A 17,998-nucleotide genomic window follows, 5' to 3' on the forward strand; every position below is an offset into this window, starting at 1 on the left:
AAATATTGATTTCAGGTGTCTGTACCAGAGCTCAAGGTACAGCTGCAGAGTGTGCCAGACCATGTATGTGATGCCATCTGGGTGGATTTCAGAGTGCTGTCATTGCTGGGCAGGGTAAGCACAAGTGTAATTGACCTCTGAGGTAGGAACGGAAATTGTGCTTTGTCACAGAGGTGAATGTGGCAGTGACACTGAGCAGGCCCTGGCCATGTCCTGGTGTGAAGGGTGCCCTTGAGCACTGGGAAGCCTCCTCTGAGGGAACCTGCAATCATTTGTCAGACAATGTGTGATATCAAAAGAGGACAGGAGTGGGAATTACGTTATTTTCTGGACAATAATAGTTTTGGGCTGGGGAATGGAGGATTCTTAGAGGAAAGCAGGAGGCAGGATGGGCCCAGAGTAATTCTGCCCAGGATCCTTTTCCAAATTCCAAGTGTCTGATGTTGCAGACCTTCTGGATCTTGAGCTAATAGGTGGTATTGAAATGGGCACAGAGTTCTTTGGGGTTATGAATATCACCCATCAGAGACAGTTCCTTGTGCTGTCTCTGGCCTGACATAAGGAATGTGTTGGAAAAGAGCTGGTAACATTCAGACTGATGAACATTTTTGCTGCCACTTTGGGAAAGTTGTTGTGGGAGGCAGCACTACAAACTGCTTTCCATGTGTATTGTAGGGTATTTGTTCCAGCTTCCACAGTTCTTAGTGTGAAGGCATCTGTGGTGCTCTTCAGAGAGGATTTTTAATGGCAGTTGATGGGGTGGGTGTAATCTAGTTGTGTTTTAGTTTCCCCTACATGTTCTCCTGCATGATCTGGGTGGAGATGGTGTGTCCTGTTATCACACAGGGCTCATTCTGGTGTCTGGATGGACACTCCAAAGCTCCACATCTACAGAGCAGCCCAGCTCTGGTGTCCTATTCTTGAAATTCTCTCACCCAGTTAACTTTTCGAGTTCACTTGTGCTTTTGGTGTGACATCTAGAAGAAGGAGATAAATGGGGATTGGAATCAGTATTGTTCGCGACTCTAATCACAGAACCTTTAAGAACTCGGTTTGTATCAGCTACTGCTGAAAAAGCTCAAAGCATCCTGGCATGAGGGAAAAGTCAAAGAGTCACAGAATGGATTTGCAGCACTTTATATATTCTTTGTGCCAGGCATGGAGGCGTGGAGGAATTGAGTAAGTCTTGGGGAGGGAATAGGGAGTGTCTGCTTAACTGTGGGGATCCCAGTTCACAGGGTATAAGATACAGGGTTACAGTAGAATATCGTGAGGAGGATCCCAGCACACAGTGCTGCTCTTCTGGAATCCCAGCAGGGTGTCCAGAAATTCTGCATAACTTGGGGTACTGTTGTTCCTTCTGGTATTGCTGCTTGTGAAGACATCTGCCCTGTGTGCCTTTAATTATAAAATACGCGGCTTTGATGTGGAATAATATTTGTCAATGAGAAGCTTTTTGAAATTTGGCTCATGCTGCCGTGCTTTCTCTGAACGTTTCCTTGAAGTCAGAAGGAAAGAGGAAGGAGAGCATTTTCCAAGGAATGTGTCCCTACACCATGTCAAAAATGTTGAACAGACGGTAAGACAATTCAGTTCCTGGTAATGGAAAAGTGAACAGAGGATGGAAATGGAAGAAAATAGAAAGGAAGCAGAGAGCAATGAAGGAAAGAAAGCTGGATCTAGAGAAAGAGAAGGAAAGAAGAAAGTAGTAGAAAAAGAGTGAAAGGGACAAACTATAATTGAATTTACTGGTACGTCACCGACATTACCAATGTACACAAAAAGGGAAGGAGGCAACAAAGGAAAGAAGAAAAGCAGGCCAGGAAGAAGAGAAAAAGAACCAGAAAGATGCTACAAAAGAATGGCCCAAGGAGGTAATTACGAATGGAAGATGACAAAGAGAAGAAATTTAAAAACAGGATTACTCACGGACGTTGCCTCAAATCGGTGGCCGGAGCCGGTTGTCAAAAGCCTCCGCCTCGTAGAATACTGCATTCAAGCGCTGATGCCACGAAATTAGAGTTGGTGGATCCGAATACTTTTATTTGCAGTGCGGTGCCAGAGGTGACTGTCGGGATAGAGGAAGGGGTAAAGAAGAAAGCAGCGGCAAAGGTGCAAAGAAAAAATATCAAAGGAGCATTGTAAGAAGAGACATAGAAGGCAGGGACGGCAGAGGAGATGGCCGTGACGAAGCGGAGGCACAGGCGCTGTGTTGGGAGCGTGTGAGGCGGCGGAGCAGCGCACGGTGTCGCTGCAGGCTCAGGAACGGCGTGTGGGCGGCTCCGCCCCGGTGCGGCGGAGAGCCCGGCTGTGAGCGCGGGGGGGCGGCGCGGGCCGGGCAGCAGAGCCGCTGCGTCCGGGCGGCGGCGGGGAGCCGTGCGGGGCCCGTGCCGGGGCCGGCAGGCAGAGCGGCGGCGGCGGCGGCGTCAGGGATGGGCGAGCGGCGGTGCGCGTTGTTGGTGCGGGTGCTGGTGCTGCAGGCGGCCTGGGCGGTGGCGGGCGGGCAGGTGCGCTACTCGGTGCCGGAGGAAGCGAAGGCCGGCACGGTGCTGGGCCGTCTGGCGCAGGACCTGGGCCTGGAGGCGGGCGAGGCGGAGGCGCGGCGGCTGCGGCTGGTGGCGCAGGGCCGGCGGGCGAGCGTGGAGGTGAGCGGGGCGAGCGGCGCGCTGGTGCTGAGCTCGCGGCTCGACCGGGAGGAGCTGTGCGGCAAGAGCGCGCCGTGCGCGCTGCGCCTGGAGGTGCTGGTGGAGCGGCCGCTGCGCGTCTTCCATGTGGAGCTGGAGGTCACCGACATCAACGACAATGCCCCCGTCTTCCCCGCCGCCCGAAAAAACCTCAGCATCGCGGAGTTATCTACTCTGCCGGGGTCTCGTTTCCCGCTGGAGGGCGCGTCGGATGCGGATATCGGAGCGAATGCTCAGCTCACCTATACACTCAGTCCCAGCGAGTACTTTTCTCTGGATATAAAAAAATCGAATGAGCGGAATCTTGTACCCGAACTTGTTTTAACGAAACCTCTGGACCGGGAGACAATTCCCGTTCACCGGTTGGTTCTGACAGCGAGTGACGGGGGCCGGCCGTCTCTGACAGGCACCATGGAGCTGCTGATTTCGGTGCTGGACGCAAATGACAACGCACCCCAGTTCAACCAGTCGGTGTATAAAGTGCAGATACTGGAAAGTGCTGCGGTTGGGACGCTCGTGGCGAGGGTGAATGCCACAGATCCGGATTTGGGAAGTAATAGCGAAATGACTTTTATTGCGACCAGCTTCATTCCCCCGAGTGGAAGAGATGTGATTTCTGTTAATCCAAAGACTGGAGAGATTCACCTCACAGCAGCCCTGGACTTTGAAGAAGTCAGTATATTTGATTTTCGTATTGAAGCGAGAGACCAAGGAACACCTCCACTGTCAGGTCATTGCAGCGTGGAGCTGGAGGTTCTGGACGTGAACGACAACGCGCCGGAGGTGTGGGTGACGTCGCTGTCGGTGCCGGTGTCGGAGGACGCGTCGGTGGGGACGGTGGTGGCCCTGCTGAGCGTGTCGGACCGGGACTCGGGGGCGAACGGTCGTGTGCGGTGCTGGGTGTGGCCGGCGTCGCCGTTCGGTCTGGAGGCGACGTTCGCGGGCTCGTACTCGCTGGTGCTGCGCGAGGCGCTGGACCGGGAGCGGGTGTCGGAGTACGAGGTGGAGGTGCGTGCGGAGGACGGCGGGGCGCCGGCGCTGCGCGCCAGCCGCGGGCTGCGGGTGCCGGTGTCGGACGTGAACGACAACGCGCCGGCGTTCGCGCAGGCCGTGTACACGGTGCTGGCGCGGGAGAACAACGCGGCGGGCGCGGAGCTGGCGCGGCTGTGGGCGCGGGACCCGGACGAGGCGGGCAACGGGCGCGTGAGCTACTCGGTGTGGGAGGGCGGCGCGGCGGCGGTGTCGCCGTCGGGGGCGGCGGGCGGCGGGTGGCGGCCGGCGGCGAGCTACGTGTCGGTGGACGCGGAGAGCGGGCGCGTGTGGGCGCTGCAGCCCTTGGACTACGAGGAGCTGCAGGTGCTGCAGTTCGAGGTGCGCGCGGTGGACGCGGGGGAGCCGCCGCTGTGCGGCAACGCCACGGTGCAGCTGTTCGTGCTGGACGAGAACGACAACGCTCCGGCGCTGCTGCCGCCCGCGGGCTCGGCACCGGAGGCGGGCGGCGTGGCGGCCGAGGCGGCGGAGCTGGGGGCGGCGGGGGCGGCGGAGCTGGGAGCGGTCTCGGTCTCGGGCACGCTGTGGGCGTGGGCGGCGTGGGGGGCGCCGGCGGGGCAGGTGGTGGCGAAGATCCGCGCTGTGGACGCCGACTCGGGCTACAACGCGTGGCTGCGCTACGAGCTGTGGGAGCCGCGGGGCAGGGGCCCGTTCCGCGTCGGGCTCTACAGCGGCGAGGTGGGCACGGCGCGGGCGCTGGACGGGGCGGGCGGCCCTCGCCACAGGCTGCTGATCGTGGTGCGCGACCACGGCGAGCCGGCGCGCTCGGCCACGGCCACGCTCAGCGTGTCGCTGGTGGAGGCGGCCGAGGCGGCGCTGGCCGCGGGATCCTCGTCGTCGTCGTTGTCGTCGTCTTTGTCGTCGTTGTCGCGGGCGGCGGGTGCGGGTGCGGAGCTGGGCGCCGGGGCGGCGAGCGCGGCGACGAACGTGTGGCTGGTGGTGGCGATCTGCGCCGTGTCGAGCCTGTTCCTGCTGGCCGTGGTGCTGTACGGGGCGTCGCGCTGGGCGCCGCGGGCGGCCGTGCTGTCGGGGCCCGGGCCCACGACGCTGGTGTGCGCCAGCGAAGTGGGCAGCTGGTCGTACTCGCAGCGCCACAGCCGCAGCCTGTGCGTGGCGGACGGCGCGGGCAAGAGCGACCTCATGGTTTTCAGCCCCAACTTCCCTCCGCCGCCGCCGCCGCCTGGCCCCGCGGCCAAGGACACTCAGCCGGAGCCGTCCGCTCTCCTCGACACGGTCAGTGGCACGGCCTTTGCTCGCCTCTATTCTCTCCCCCTTTTTTCCACTACCTCTGGTTTCCTAATCTGGTTCCGCTATTAGCCGGGCTCCGCCCCCGCACTCTGAGGGCGATGGGTGCTTAAGTGTGTTAATTGCACGTTGATTTGTGCTGCCTTGTCCTTGTAGGTGTTCTCGCAGTAACCCCTTGGGTACGCACCTGGAATTTTGCTGCTGTGGGTAGCAATTGTTCTGCCCTAGAATTAAATCGTTCCTGATTGCAGTAGAGCAATAGTTTCCTATCATGCTCTCATGTAGCATTCCGTGATTCGAAGTTTCAGTTTTGGAGACAACGCTCTTGCTTTCTGGTTGTGTAGGTTTTCCCCGAACTTACTAAATGTGTGCATGATAAGCTGTGCTGGTGACTGTCCTACAGGTGTTGTGTATCCCCTCATTACCTTTGCTGGCTGCTGACCATGGTGGTATCACTTGTAGTTTCTTCTCAGGCCTCATGTTTTGTCATTTGTCCTCTACAAGAGATGCAAGGCAAGGTGACCATTAGGACTTCTGTCCTTATGGCATTATGGAAACTAGGAAGGGTCTGTGGTCTTGTCATGTTTTGTCATGTCCCACACAGTTTTTGTCAGCTGTAGTTATAATTTGCTCTCCTGTCTGGACAGGTGGTTTGGTGGCCACTGACCTTTTTTTGGTATGTTTTTTTCAATATTTACATTTGGGACATCTTTACAAGATCCTTGTAAATCCTCATCTGAACAATGATAACAACGAAAAAAATCTTCCAACCAATTTCTTGTACCCAGTACACAGCCACTGTATTGATGTGTTCATCACGGTGTTGCTTGGTCTCTCTCAGCACGACATCAATGTCCATTGCCATGAGAGCTGTCCTGCCCATGACTGCTGCAGTAAATATTGATTTCAGGTGTCTGTACCAGAGCTCAAGGTACAGCTGCAGAGTGTGCCAGACCATGTATGTGATGCCATCTGGGTGGATTTCAGAGTGCTGTCATTGCTGGGCAGGGTAAGCAAAAGTGTAATTGACCTCTGAGGTAGGAACGGAAATTGTGCTTTGTCACAGAGGTGAATGTGGCAGTGACACTGAGTAGGCCCTGGCCATGTCCTGGTGTGAAAGGTGCCCTTGAGCACTGGGAAGCCTCCTCTGAGGGAATCTGCAATCATTTGTCAGACATTGTGTGATATCAAAGGAGGACAGGAATGGGAATTGCATTATTTTCTGGACAATAATTGTTTTGGGCTGGGGAATGGAGGATTCTTAGAGGAAAGCAGGAGGCAGGATGGGCCCAGAGTAATTCTGCCCAGGATCCTTTTCCAAATTCCAAGTGTCTGGTGTTGCTGACTTTCTGGATCTTGAGCTAATAGGTGGTATTGAAATGGGCACAGAGTTCTTTGGGGTTATGAATATCACCCATCAGAGACAGTTCCTTGTGCTGTCTCTGGCCTGACATAAGGAATGTGTTGGAAAAGAGCTGGTAACATTCAGACTGATGAACATTTTTGCTGCCACTTTCGGAAAGTTGTTGTGGAAGGCAGCACTACAAACTGCTTTCCATGTGTATTGTAGGGTATTTGTTCCAGCTTCCACAGTTCTTAGTGTGAAGGCATCTGTGGTGCTCTTCAGAGAGGATTTTTAATGGCAGTTGAGGGGGTGGGTGTAATCTAGTTGTGTTTTTCTTCCCCTACATGTTCTCCTGCATGATCAGTCTGGGTGGAGATGGTGTGTCCTGTTATCACACAGGGCTCATTCTGGTGTCTGGATGGACACTCCAAAGCTCCACATCTACAGAGCAGCCCAGCTCTGGTGTCCTATTCTTGAAATTCTCTCACCCAGTTAACTTTTCGAGTTCACTTGTGCTTTTGGTGTGACATCTAGAAGAAGGAGATAAATGGGGATTGGAATCAGTATTGTTCATGCCTCTAATCACAGAACCTTTAAGAACTCGGTTTGTATCAGCTACTGCTGAAAAAGCTCAAAGCATCCTGGCATGAGGGAAAAGTCAAAGAATCACAGAATGGATTTGCAGCACTTTATATATTCTTTGTGCCAGGCATGGAGGCGTGGAGGAATTGAGTAAGTCTTGGGGAGGGAATAGGGAGTGTCTGCTTAACTGTGGGGATTCCAGTTCACAGGGTGTACATACAGGGTTACAGTAGAATATTGTGAGGAGGATCCCAGCACACAGTGCTGCTCTTTTGGAATCCCAGCAGGGTGTCCAGAAATTCTGCATAACTTGGGGTACTGTTGTTCCTTCTGGTATTGCTGCTTGTGAAGACATCTGCCCTGTGTGCCTTTAATTATAAAATACGCGGCTTTGATGTGGAATATTGTTTGTCAATGAGAAGCTTTTTGAAATGTGTATCATGGTGCCGTGCTTTCTCTGAACGTTTCCCTGAAGTCAGAAGGAAAGAGGAAGGAGAGCTTTTTCCAAGGAATGTGTCCCTACACCATGTCAAGAATGTTGAACAGACGGTAAGACAATTCAGTTCCTGGTAATGGAAAAGTGAACAGAGGATGGAAATGGAAGAAAATAGAAAGGAAGCAGAGAGCAATGAAGGAAAGAAAGCTGGATCTAGAGAAAGAGAAGGAAAGAAGAAAGTAGTAGAAAAAGAGTGAAAGGGACAAACTATAATTGAATTTACTGTTACGTCACCGACATTACCAATGTACACAAAAATGGAAGGAGGCAACAAAGGAAAGAAAAAAGAAGGAAAGGAGGAAGAGAAATAAAACCAGGAAGATACTAGAAAAGGTTGGCCCAAGGAGGTAATTACTAATGGAAGATGGCAAATTTAAAAACAGGATTACTCACGGACGTTGCCTCAAATCGGTGGCCGGAGCCGGTTGTCAAAAGCCTCCGCCTCGTAGAATACTGCATTCAAGCGCTGATGCCACGAAATTAGCGTTGGTGGATCCGAATACTTTTATTTGCAGTGCGGTGCCAGAGGTGACTGTCGGGATAGAGGAAGGGGTAAAGAAGAAAGCAGCGGCAAAGGTGCAAAGAAAAAATATCAAACGAGCATTGTAAGAAGAGACAGGGAAGGCAGGGACGGCAGACGAGATGGCCATGACGAAGCGGAGGCACAGGCGCTGTGTTGGGAGCGTGTGAGGCGGCGGAGCAGCGCACGGTGTCGCTGCAGGCTCAGGAACGGCGTGTGGGCGGCTCCGCCCCGGTGCGGCGGAGAGCCCGGCTGTGAGCGCGGGGGGGCGGCGCGGGCCGGGCAGCAGAGCCGCTGCGTCCGGGCGGCGGCGGGGAGCCGTGCGGGGCCCGTGCCGGGGCCGGCAGACAGAGCGGCGGCGGCGGCGGCGTCAGGGATGGGCGAGCGGCGGTGCGCGTTGTTGGTGCGGGTGCTGGTGCTGCAGGCGGCCTGGGCGGTGGCGGGCGGGCAGGTGCGCTACTCGGTGCCGGAGGAAGCGAAGGCCGGCACGGTGCTGGGCCGTCTGGCGCAGGACCTGGGCCTGGAGGCGGGCGAGGCGGAGGCGCGGCGGCTGCGGCTGGTGGCGCAGGGCCGGCGGGCGAGCGTGGAGGTGAGCGGGGCGAGCGGCGCGCTGGTGCTGAGCTCGCGGCTCGACCGGGAGGAGCTGTGCGGCAAGAGCGCGCCGTGCGCGCTGCGCCTGGAGGTGCTGGTGGAGCGGCCGCTGCGCGTCTTCCATGTGGAGCTGGAGATCACCGACATCAACGACAATGCCCCCGTCTTCCCCGCCGCCCGAAAAAACCTCAGCATCGCGGAATCGTCTGTGCCTGGGTCTCGTTTCCCGCTGGAGGGCGCATCGGATGCGGATATCGGAGCGAACGCTCAGCTCACCTATACACTCAGTCCCAGCGAGCATTTCTCTCTGGATTTACAAAAAACCGAGGTGGATGATGAGTCCTTATTCCTGGTGCTCAGAAAGCCTCTGGACCGGGAGACGATTCCCGTTCACCGGTTGGTGCTGACAGCGAGTGACGGGGGCCGGCCGTCTCTGACAGGCACCATGGAACTCGTGATCTCGGTGCTGGATGCAAACGACAATCCGCCCCAGTTCAACCAGTCGGTGTATAAAGTGCAGCTTCCAGAAAATACAGAACACGGCACCTTAGTCATCAAACTTAATGCCACGGATTTAGATGAAGGGTCAAACAGAAATGTCATGTATTCCCTCGAGACTCTGTTCCCTCAGGATGGAAAAGACGTTTTCGAAATAGATAGAAGGACCGGAGAGATTCGCCTCAGGAATGACTTAGACTTTGAGGATGTCAGTCTCTATCGCCTGCAAGTGGATGCTACAGATCAAGGGACACCTCCACTGTCGGGTCACTGCAAGGTGGTGCTGGAGGTGCTGGACGTGAACGACAACGCGCCGGAGGTGTGGGTGACGTCGCTGTCGGTGCCGGTGCCGGAGGACGCGCCGGTGGGGACGGTGGTGGCCCTGCTGAGCGTGTCGGACCGGGACTCGGGGGCGAACGGTCGTGTGCGGTGCTGGGTGTGGCCGGCGTCGCCGTTCGGTCTGGAGGCGACGTTCGCGGGCTCGTACTCGCTGGTGCTGCGCGAGGCGCTGGACCGGGAGCGGGTGTCGGAGTACGAGGTGGAGGTGCGTGCGGAGGACGGCGGGGCGCCGGCGCTGCGCGCCAGCCGCGGGCTGCGGGTGCCGGTGTCGGACGTGAACGACAACGCGCCGGCGTTCGCGCAGGCCGTGTACACGGTGCTGGCGCGGGAGAACAACGCGGCGGGCGCGGAGCTGGCGCGGCTGTGGGCGCGGGACCCGGACGAGGCGGGCAACGGGCGCGTGAGCTACTCGGTGTGGGAGGGCGGCGCGGCGGCGGTGTCGCCGTCGGGGGCGGCGGGCGGCGGGTGGCGGCCGGCGTCGAGCTACGTGTCGGTGGACGCGGAGAGCGGGCGCGTGTGGGCGCTGCAGCCCTTGGACTACGAGGAGCTGCGGGTGCTGCAGTTCGAGGTGCGCGCGGTGGACGCGGGGGAGCCGCCGCTGTGCGGCAACGCCACGGTGCAGCTGTTCGTGCTGGACGAGAACGACAACGCTCCGGCGCTGCTGCCGCCCGCGGGCTCGGCACCGGAGGCGGGCGGCGTGGCGGCCGAGGCGGCGGAGCTGGGGGCGGGCTCGGTCTCGGGCACGCTGTGGGCGTGGGCGGCGTGGGGGGCGCCGGCGGGGCAGGTGGTGGCGAAGATCCGCGCCGTGGACGCCGACTCGGGCTACAACGCGTGGCTGCGCTACGAGCTGTGGGAGCCGCGGGGCAAGGGCCCGTTCCGCGTGGGGCTCTACAGCGGCGAGGTGAGCACGGCGCGGGCGCTGGACGAGGCGGACGGCCCTCGCCAGAGGCTGCTGATCGTCGTGCGCGACCACGGCGAGCCGGCGCGCTCGGCCACGGCCACGCTCAGCGTGTCGCTGGTGGAGGCGGCCGAGGCGGCGCTGGCCGCGGGATCCTCGTCGTCGTCTTTGTCGTCGTTGTCGCGGGCGGCGGGTGCGGGCGCGGAGCTGGGCGCCGGGGCGGCGAGCGCGGCGACGAACGTGTGGCTGGTGGTGGCGATCTGCGCCGTGTCGAGCCTGTTCCTGCTGGCCGTGGTGCTGTACGGGGCGTCGCGCTGGGCGCCGCGGGCGGCCGTGCTGTCGGGGCCCGGGCCCACGACGCTGGTGTGCGCCAGCGAAGTGGGCAGCTGGTCGTACTCGCAGCGCCACAGCCGCAGCCTGTGCGTGGCGGACGGCGCGGGCAAGAGCGACCTCATGGTTTTCAGCCCCAACTTCCCTCCGCCGCCGCCGCCGCCTGGCCCCGCGGCCAAGGACACTCAGCCGGAGCCGTCCGCTCTCCTCGACACGGTCAGTGGCACGGCCCTTGCTAACCTCTGTTCTGTCCCCCTTTTGTGCCTTCCCTCTGGTTTCCTAATCTGGTTCCGCTATTAGCCGGGCTCCGCCCCCGCACTATGAGGGCGATGGGTGCTTAAGTGTGTTAATTGCACCTTGATTTGTGCTGCCTTGTCCTTGTAGGTGTTCTCGCAGTAACCCCTTGGGTACGCACCTGGAATTTTGCTGCTGTGGGTAGCAATTGTTCTGCCCTAGAATTAAATCGTTCCTGATTGTAATAGAGCAATAGTTTCCTATCATGCTATCAAATAGCATTCCATGATGCTTCGAAGTTTCAGTTTTGGAGACAGTGCTCCTGCTTTTTGTTTGTGTAGGTTTTCTTTGAGTTTGCTAAATTTGTGCATGATAAGCTGTGCTGGTGACTGTCCCTCAGTTTTTGTTTATCTCCTCGTTACCTTTGCTGGCTGCTGACCATGGTGGTATCACTTGTAGTTTCTTCTCAGGCCTCATGTTCTGTCATTTTTCCTCTACAAGAGATGCAAGGCAAGGTGACCATTAGGACTTCTGTCCTTATGGCATTATGGAAACTAGGAAGGGTTTGGGGCCTTGTCATGCTTTGTTTCCCCCCCAGTATTTGTCAGCTGTAGTTATAATTTGCTCTCCTGTCTGGACAGGTGGTTTGGTGGCCACTGACCTTTTTTTGGTATGTTTTGTATGTTTTTTTCAATATTTACATTTGGGACATCTTTACAAGATCCTTGTAAATCCTCATCTGAACAATGATAACGAAAAAATCTTCCGACCAATTTCTTGTACCCAGTACACAGTCACTGTATCGATGTGTTCATCACGGTGTTGCTTGGTCTCTCTCAGCACGACATCAATGTCCATTGCCATGAGAGCTGTCCTGCCCATGACTGCTGCAGTAAATATTGATTTCAGGTGTCTGTACCAGAGCTCAAGGTACAGCTGCAGAGTGTGCCAGACCATGTATGTGATGCCATCTGGGTGGATTTCAGAGTGCTGTCATTGCTGGGCAGGGTAAGCAAAAGTGTAATTGACTTCTGAGGTAGGAACGGAAATTGTGCTTTGTCACAGAGGTGAATGTGGCAGTGACACTGAGTAGGCCCTGGCCATGTCCTGGTGTGAAGGGTGCCCTTGAGCACTGGGAAGCCTCCTCTGAGGGAACCTGCAATCATTTGTCAGACATTGTGTGATATCAAAGGAGGACAGGAGTGGGAATTGCATTATTTTCTGGACAATAATTGTTTCGGGCTGGGGAATGGAGGATTCTTAGAGGAAAGCGGGAGGCAGGATGGGCCCAGAGTAATTCTGCCCAGGATCCTTTTCCAAGTTCCAAGTGTCTGGTGTTGCTGACCTTCTGGATCTTGAGCTAATAGGTGGTATTGAAATGGGCACTTTGGGGTTATGAATATCACCCATCAGAGACAGTTCCTTGTGCTGTCTCTGGCCTGACATAGGGAATGTGTTGGAAAAGAGCTGGTAACATTCAGACTGATGAACATTTTTGCTGCCACTTTAGGAAAGTTGTTGTGGAAGGCAGCACTACAAACTGCTTTCCATGTGTATTGTAGGGTATTTGTTCCAGCTTCCACAGTTCTTAGTGTGAAGGCATCTGTGGTGCTCTTCAGAGAGGATTTTTAATGGCAGTTGAGGGGGTGGGTGTAATCTAGTTGTGTTTTTCTTCCCCTACATGTTCTCCTGCATGATCAGTCTGGGTGGAGATGGTGTGTCCTGTTATCACACAGGGCTCATTCTGGTGTCTGGATGGACACTCCAAAGCTCCACATCTACAGAGCAGCCCAGCTCTGGTGTCCTATTCTTGAAATTCTCTCACCCAGTTAACTTTTCGAGTTCACTTGTGCTTTTGGTGTGACATCTAGAAGAAGGAGATAAATGGGGATTGGAATCAGTATTGTTCATGCCTCTAATCACAGAACTTTTAAGAACTCGGTTTGTATCAGCTACTGCTGAAAAAGCTCAAAGCATCCTGGCATGAGGGAAAAGTCAAAGAGTCACAGAATGGATTTGCAGCACTTTATATATTCTTTGTGCCAGGCATGGAGGCGTGGAGGAATTGAGTAAGTCTTGGGGAGGGAATAGGGAGTGTCTGCTTAACTGTGGGGATCCCAGTTCACAGGGTGTACATACAGGGTTACAGTAGAATATTGTGAGGAGGATCCCAGCACACAGTGCTGCTCTTTTGGAATCCCAGCAGGGTGTCCAGAAATTCTGCATAACTTGGGGTACTGTTGTTCCTTCTGGTATTGCTGCTTGTGAAGACATCTGCCCTGTGTGCCTTTAATTATAAAATACGCGGCTTTGATGTGGAATATTGTTTGTCAATGAGAAGCTTTTTGAAATGTGTATCATGGTGCCGTGCTTTCTCTGAACGTTTCCCTGAAGTCAGAAGGAAAGAGGAAGGAGAGCTTTTTCCAAGGAATGTGTCCCTACACCATGTCAAGAATGTTGAACAGACGGTAAGACAATTCAGTTCCTGGTAATGGAAAAGTGAACAGAGGATGGAAATGGAAGAAAATAGAAAGGAAGCAGAGAGCAATGAAGGAAAGAAAGCTGGATCTAGAGAAAGAGAAGGAAAGAAGAAAGTAGTAGAAAAAGAGTGAAAGGGACAAACTATAATTGAATTTACTGGTACGTCACCGACATTACCACTGTACACAAAAATGGAAGGAGGCAACAAAGGAAAGAAGAAAAGCAGGCCAGGAAGAAGAGAAAAAGAACCAGAAAGATGCTACAAAAGAATGGCCCAAGGTGGTAATTACGAATGGAAGATGACAAAGAGAAGAAATTTAAAAACAGGATTACTCACGGACGTTGCCTCAAATCGGTGGCCGGAGCCGGTTGTCAAAAGCCTCCGCCTCGTAGAATACTGCATTCAACTGCTGATGCCACGAAATTAGCGTTGGTGGATCCGAATACTTTTATTTGCAGTGCGGTGCCAGAGGTGACTGTCGGGATAGAGGAAGGGGTAAAGAAGAAAGCAGCGGCAAAGGTGCAAAGGAACAAAATATCAAAGGAGCATTGTAAGAAGAGACAGGGAAGGCAGGGACGGCAGACGAGATGGCCATGACGAAGCGGAGGCACAGGCGCTGCGTGGGAGCGTGTGAGGCGGCGGAGCAGCGCACGGTGTCGCTGCAGGCTCAGGAACGGCGTGTGGGCGGCTCCGCCCTGGTGCGGCGGAGAGCCCGGCTGTGAGCGCGGGGGGGCGGCGCGGGCCGGGCAGCAGAGCCGCTGCGTCCGGGCGGCGGCGGGGAGCCGTGCGGGGCCCGTGCCGGGGCCGGCAGGCAGAGCGGCGGCGGCGGCGGCGTCAGGGATGGGCGAGCGGCGGTGCGCGTTGTTGGTGCGGGTGCTGGTGCTGCAGGCGGCCTGGGCGGTGGCGGGCGGGCAGGTGCGCTACTCGGTGCCGGAGGAAGCGAAGGCCGGCACGGTGCTGGGCCGTCTGGCGCAGGACCTGGGCCTGGAGGCGGGCGAGGCGGAGGCGCGGCGGCTGCGGCTGGTGGCGCAGGGCCGGCGGGCGAGCGTGGAGGTGAGCGGGGCGAGCGGCGCGCTGGTGCTGAGCTCGCGGCTCGACCGGGAGGAGCTGTGCGGCAAGAGCGCGCCGTGCGCGCTGCGCCTGGAGGTGCTGGTGGAGCGGCCGCTGCGCATCTTCCATGTGGAGCTGGAGGTCACCGACATCAACGACAATGCCCCCGTCTTCCCCGCCGCCCGAAAAAACCTCAGCATCGCGGAATCGTCTGTGCCTGGGTCTCGTTTCCCGCTGGAGGGCGCATCGGATGCGGATATCGGAGTGAACGCTCAGCTCACCTATACACTCAGTCCCAGCGAGCATTTCTCTCTAGATTTGCACCGGAGTGAGGAATACCGAGAATCCTTGTTTCTTGTACTCACGAAACCTCTGGACCGGGAGACGATTCCCGTTCACCGGTTGGTGCTGACAGCGAGTGACGGGGGCCGGCCGTCTCTGACTGGCACCATGGAACTCGTGATCACGGTACTGGATGCAAATGACAACGCACCCCAGTTCAACCAGTCTGTTTATAAAGTGCAGCTCTTGGAAAACGCTGCCGAGGGGACACTTGTGGCGAGGGTGAACGCAACTGATCCGGATTTGGGAAGTAATGGTGAAGTGGCATTTAGTGTGAGCAATACTTTTCCTGAAAAGGGGAAAAACATTTTCCATTTAAATGCAAGAACGGGTGAATTGCATCTGGTGGGCAGTGTGGATTATGAAGACATTCGTTCATATGAGATACAAATCGAAGCGACAGATAAAGGGACCCCCCCGCTGTCGGGTCACTGCAAGGTGGTGCTGGAGGTGCTGGACGTGAACGACAACGCGCCGGAGGTGTGGGTGACGTCGCTGTCGGTGCCGGTGTCGGAGGACGCGTCGGTGGGGACGGTGGTGGCCCTGCTGAGCGTGTCGGACCGGGACTCGGGGGCGAACGGTCGTGTGCGGTGCTGGGTGTGGCCGGCGTCGCCGTTCGGTCTGGAGGCGACGTTCGCGGGCTCGTACTCGCTGGTGCTGCGCGAGGCGCTGGACCGGGAGCGGGTGTCGGAGTACGAGGTGGAGGTGCGTGCGGAGGACGGCGGGGCGCCGGCGCTGCGCGCCAGCCGCGGGCTGCGGGTGCCGGTGTCGGACGTGAACGACAACGCGCCGGCGTTCGCGCAGGCCGTGTACACGGTGCTGGCGCGGGAGAACAACGCGGCGGGCGCGGAGCTGGCGCGGCTGTGGGCGCGGGACCCGGACGAGGCGGGCAACGGGCGCGTGAGCTACTCGGTGTGGGAGGGCGGCGCGGCGGCGGTGTCGCCGTCGGGGGCGGCGGGCGGCGGGTGGCGGCCGGCGTCGAGCTACGTGTCGGTGGACGCGGAGAGCGGGCGCGTGTGGGCGCTGCAGCCCTTGGACTACGAGGAGCTGCAGGTGCTGCAGTTCGAGGTGCGCGCGGTGGACGCGGGGGAGCCGCCGCTGTGCGGCAACGCCACGGTGCAGCTGTTCGTGCTGGACGAGAACGACAACGCTCCGGCGCTGCTGCCGCCCGCGGGCTCGGCACCGGAGGCGGGCGGCGTGGCGGCCGAGGCGGCGGAGCTGGGGGCGGCGGGGGCGGCGGAGCTGGGAGCGGTCTCGGTCACGGGCACGCTGTGGGCGTGGGCGGCGTGGGGGGCGCCGGCGGGGCAGGTGGTGGCGAAGATCCGCGCCGTGGACGCCGACTCGGGCTACAACGCGTGGCTGCGCTACGAGCTGTGGGAGCCGCGGGGCAAGGGCCCGTTCCGCGTGGGGCTCTACAGCGGCGAGGTGAGCACGGCGCGGGCGCTGGACGAGGCGGACGGCCCTCGCCAGAGGCTGCTGATCGTCGTGCGCGACCACGGCGAGCCGGCGCGCTCGGCCACGGCCACGCTCAGCGTGTCGCTGGTGGAGGCGGCCGAGGCGGCGCTGGCCGCGGGATCCTCGTCGTCTTTGTCGTCGTTGTCGCGGGCGGCGGGTACGGGCGCGGAGCTGGGCGCCGGGGCGGCGAGCGCGGCGACGAACGTGTGGCTGGTGGTGGCGATCTGCGCCGTGTCGAGCCTGTTCCTGCTGGCCGTGGTGCTGTACGGGGCGTCGCGCTGGGCGCCGCGGGCGGCCGTGCTGTCGGGGCCCGGGCCCACGACGCTGGTGTGCGCCAGCGAAGTGGGCAGCTGGTCGTACTCGCAGCGCCACAGCCGCAGCCTGTGCGTGGCGGACGGCGCGGGCAAGAGCGACCTCATGGTTTTCAGCCCCAACTTCCCTCCGCCGCCGCCGCCGCCTGGCCCCGCGGCCAAGGACACTCAGCCGGAGCCGTCCGCTCTCCTCGACACGGTCAGTGGCACGCCCTTGCTCACTTCTCGCTCTTTCATCCGATGCCTCTTTTCTCCTCTGCGCGTTCCTCCTGCTCCGTGAGCAATTCTTTCTTGTAGCGAGGCTCCGCCCCCGCAGCCTGACGGCAGGGCGTGTTTAAGGATATTAAAGGAACATTTCCATCTTTGGCCCCGTCCTTCCCTGATTTTGTAATTTTTGGTGTGTGGAAGCAGAAATAGCGTATTATGGCACCCCGGAGCTCTTACCATCTGCAGCTGAGTCTTGGTGTGCTGGGCAGGTTTTGTACCCTAGAATGAAATCACTCCTATTGAAGTCAGAGGTGCCTCGAGGTGCCAGCTTTGCAGGCAACTTCCTGACTTTTCTGTATGAAAGGTTTCAATGTCAGGTTGGTGCAGGAACACAGGACAAGCCGTGGTGGTGACTGTCCCCCAGTCACTTTGTACTGACTTAATGCCGTTGCTGGCTCCTGACCATCTTGGTGTTAGGTCTGGATTATTATTGGAAGCTGTCCTCTTTCATTGTCCTTGCCATAGATGTGACTCAAAATTACACTTGGGACTTCAAATTTTTGGCTCCCTGTGGAAACAACAATTCTGCATTTAGGTTCAATCTCATTAAGAAAGTAGGAAAGGCAGTAAGAATTTTTACTATCATCTTTTTCCTTGTATATTTTTTTCTTCCTCTAAATGAAAGTAAAGGAATAAGCATGCTTATTAAAGTGAGTGTAGTAGCGACAGAGAAAGGCCCAGGTATTTCCTGATGTGACCTTGAGCAGAGGGAAGGCTTGCCCAAGGAAGATGGGATTCATTGGGAAGGCCATGGCTGTATCTTATGACAAGAGTGAGTGATGATGTGGTTGTCTTGAGAACTCATGTCCCCGAGTGAGCAATGAAGGATAACTAGAGAAAGCTGTGAGGCAGGATGGGCACAGGGTGCTTCTGCCTGGGATCCTTTGCAAGGCTCTGAGGTTCTGGAGTTGGAGGTCTTGTTGATCTTGAGATGCTGTGTGGTAGTGAAATTGCCAAAATGTCCTTTGAGGTCATGAAGTTTTCCCAAAACAGAAAGAGATTTATGTTGATACATCATTACTGTACAAAATGTGCTGGTAAGAGAAAACACAATACTGAATATTGTTTGATGAAGCATGTCCCTTTTATTTTGAGAAGGCATTGTGGGAGGGTAGGACTTCAGCTTGCTGGAGTCCTTGTGTAGGGATGGACATCTATAGTAGCTTCCTCAGCTGTTGATTTTGCCTTGATGGTTCCTTGCTGCTTGTCAAGTGGGATTTGCAAGAGGATGTGATGAGGAGGAAGGTATAATCTGTGTGTGCCACATTTCTCCAACTTG

General features: G+C 57.2%; 2 protein-coding genes and 1 pseudogene across 2 annotated transcripts; all 3 read left to right on the top strand.

The window, feature by feature from the left end:
- The first annotated feature begins 2,432 nt into the window (after positions 1-2,432).
- LOC148182970 (protocadherin alpha-8 pseudogene) lies at positions 2,433-5,051 on the top strand (annotated as a pseudogene).
- A 2,381-nt stretch (positions 5,052-7,432) lies between these two features.
- On the top strand, positions 7,433-10,977 carry LOC102107421 (protocadherin alpha-6-like). Its single transcript, XM_088063751.1, has 3 exons — positions 7,433-7,455; positions 8,124-10,794; positions 10,963-10,977. Exons 1-3 carry the CDS (start codon positions 7,433-7,435, stop codon positions 10,975-10,977), a joined length of 2,709 nt encoding a protein of 902 aa, XP_087919877.1.
- Positions 10,978-14,134: 3,157 nt separating this feature from the next.
- LOC102111615 (protocadherin alpha-3) lies at positions 14,135-16,732 on the top strand. Its single transcript, XM_005533985.2, has one exon. It carries the CDS (start codon positions 14,135-14,137, stop codon positions 16,730-16,732), a length of 2,598 nt encoding a protein of 865 aa, XP_005534042.2.
- The last annotated feature ends 1,266 nt before the right edge of the window (positions 16,733-17,998 follow it).

The sequence above is a fragment of the Pseudopodoces humilis genome, chromosome 17 (assembly GCF_049639895.1).
Source record: "Pseudopodoces humilis isolate 2021_Gansu_Grassland_sample_001 chromosome 17, ASM4963989v1, whole genome shotgun sequence".
In the NCBI taxonomy this organism is placed as follows: Eukaryota; Metazoa; Chordata; class Aves; order Passeriformes; family Paridae; genus Pseudopodoces; species Pseudopodoces humilis.

Bases quoted from the DNA above. Each gene is read 5' to 3' on its own strand.
- LOC102107421 (XM_088063751.1), top strand. From the start codon at position 7,433: ATGTCAAGAATGTTGAACAGACG. The intron at 7,456-8,123 runs GTAAGACAATTC...GTGTCGCTGCAG, and splicing joins TCAAGAATGTTGAACAGACG to GCTCAGGAACGGCGTGTGGG.
- LOC102111615 (XM_005533985.2), top strand. From the start codon at position 14,135: ATGGGCGAGCGGCGGTGCGCGTTGTTGGTGCGGGTGCTGGTGCTGCAG.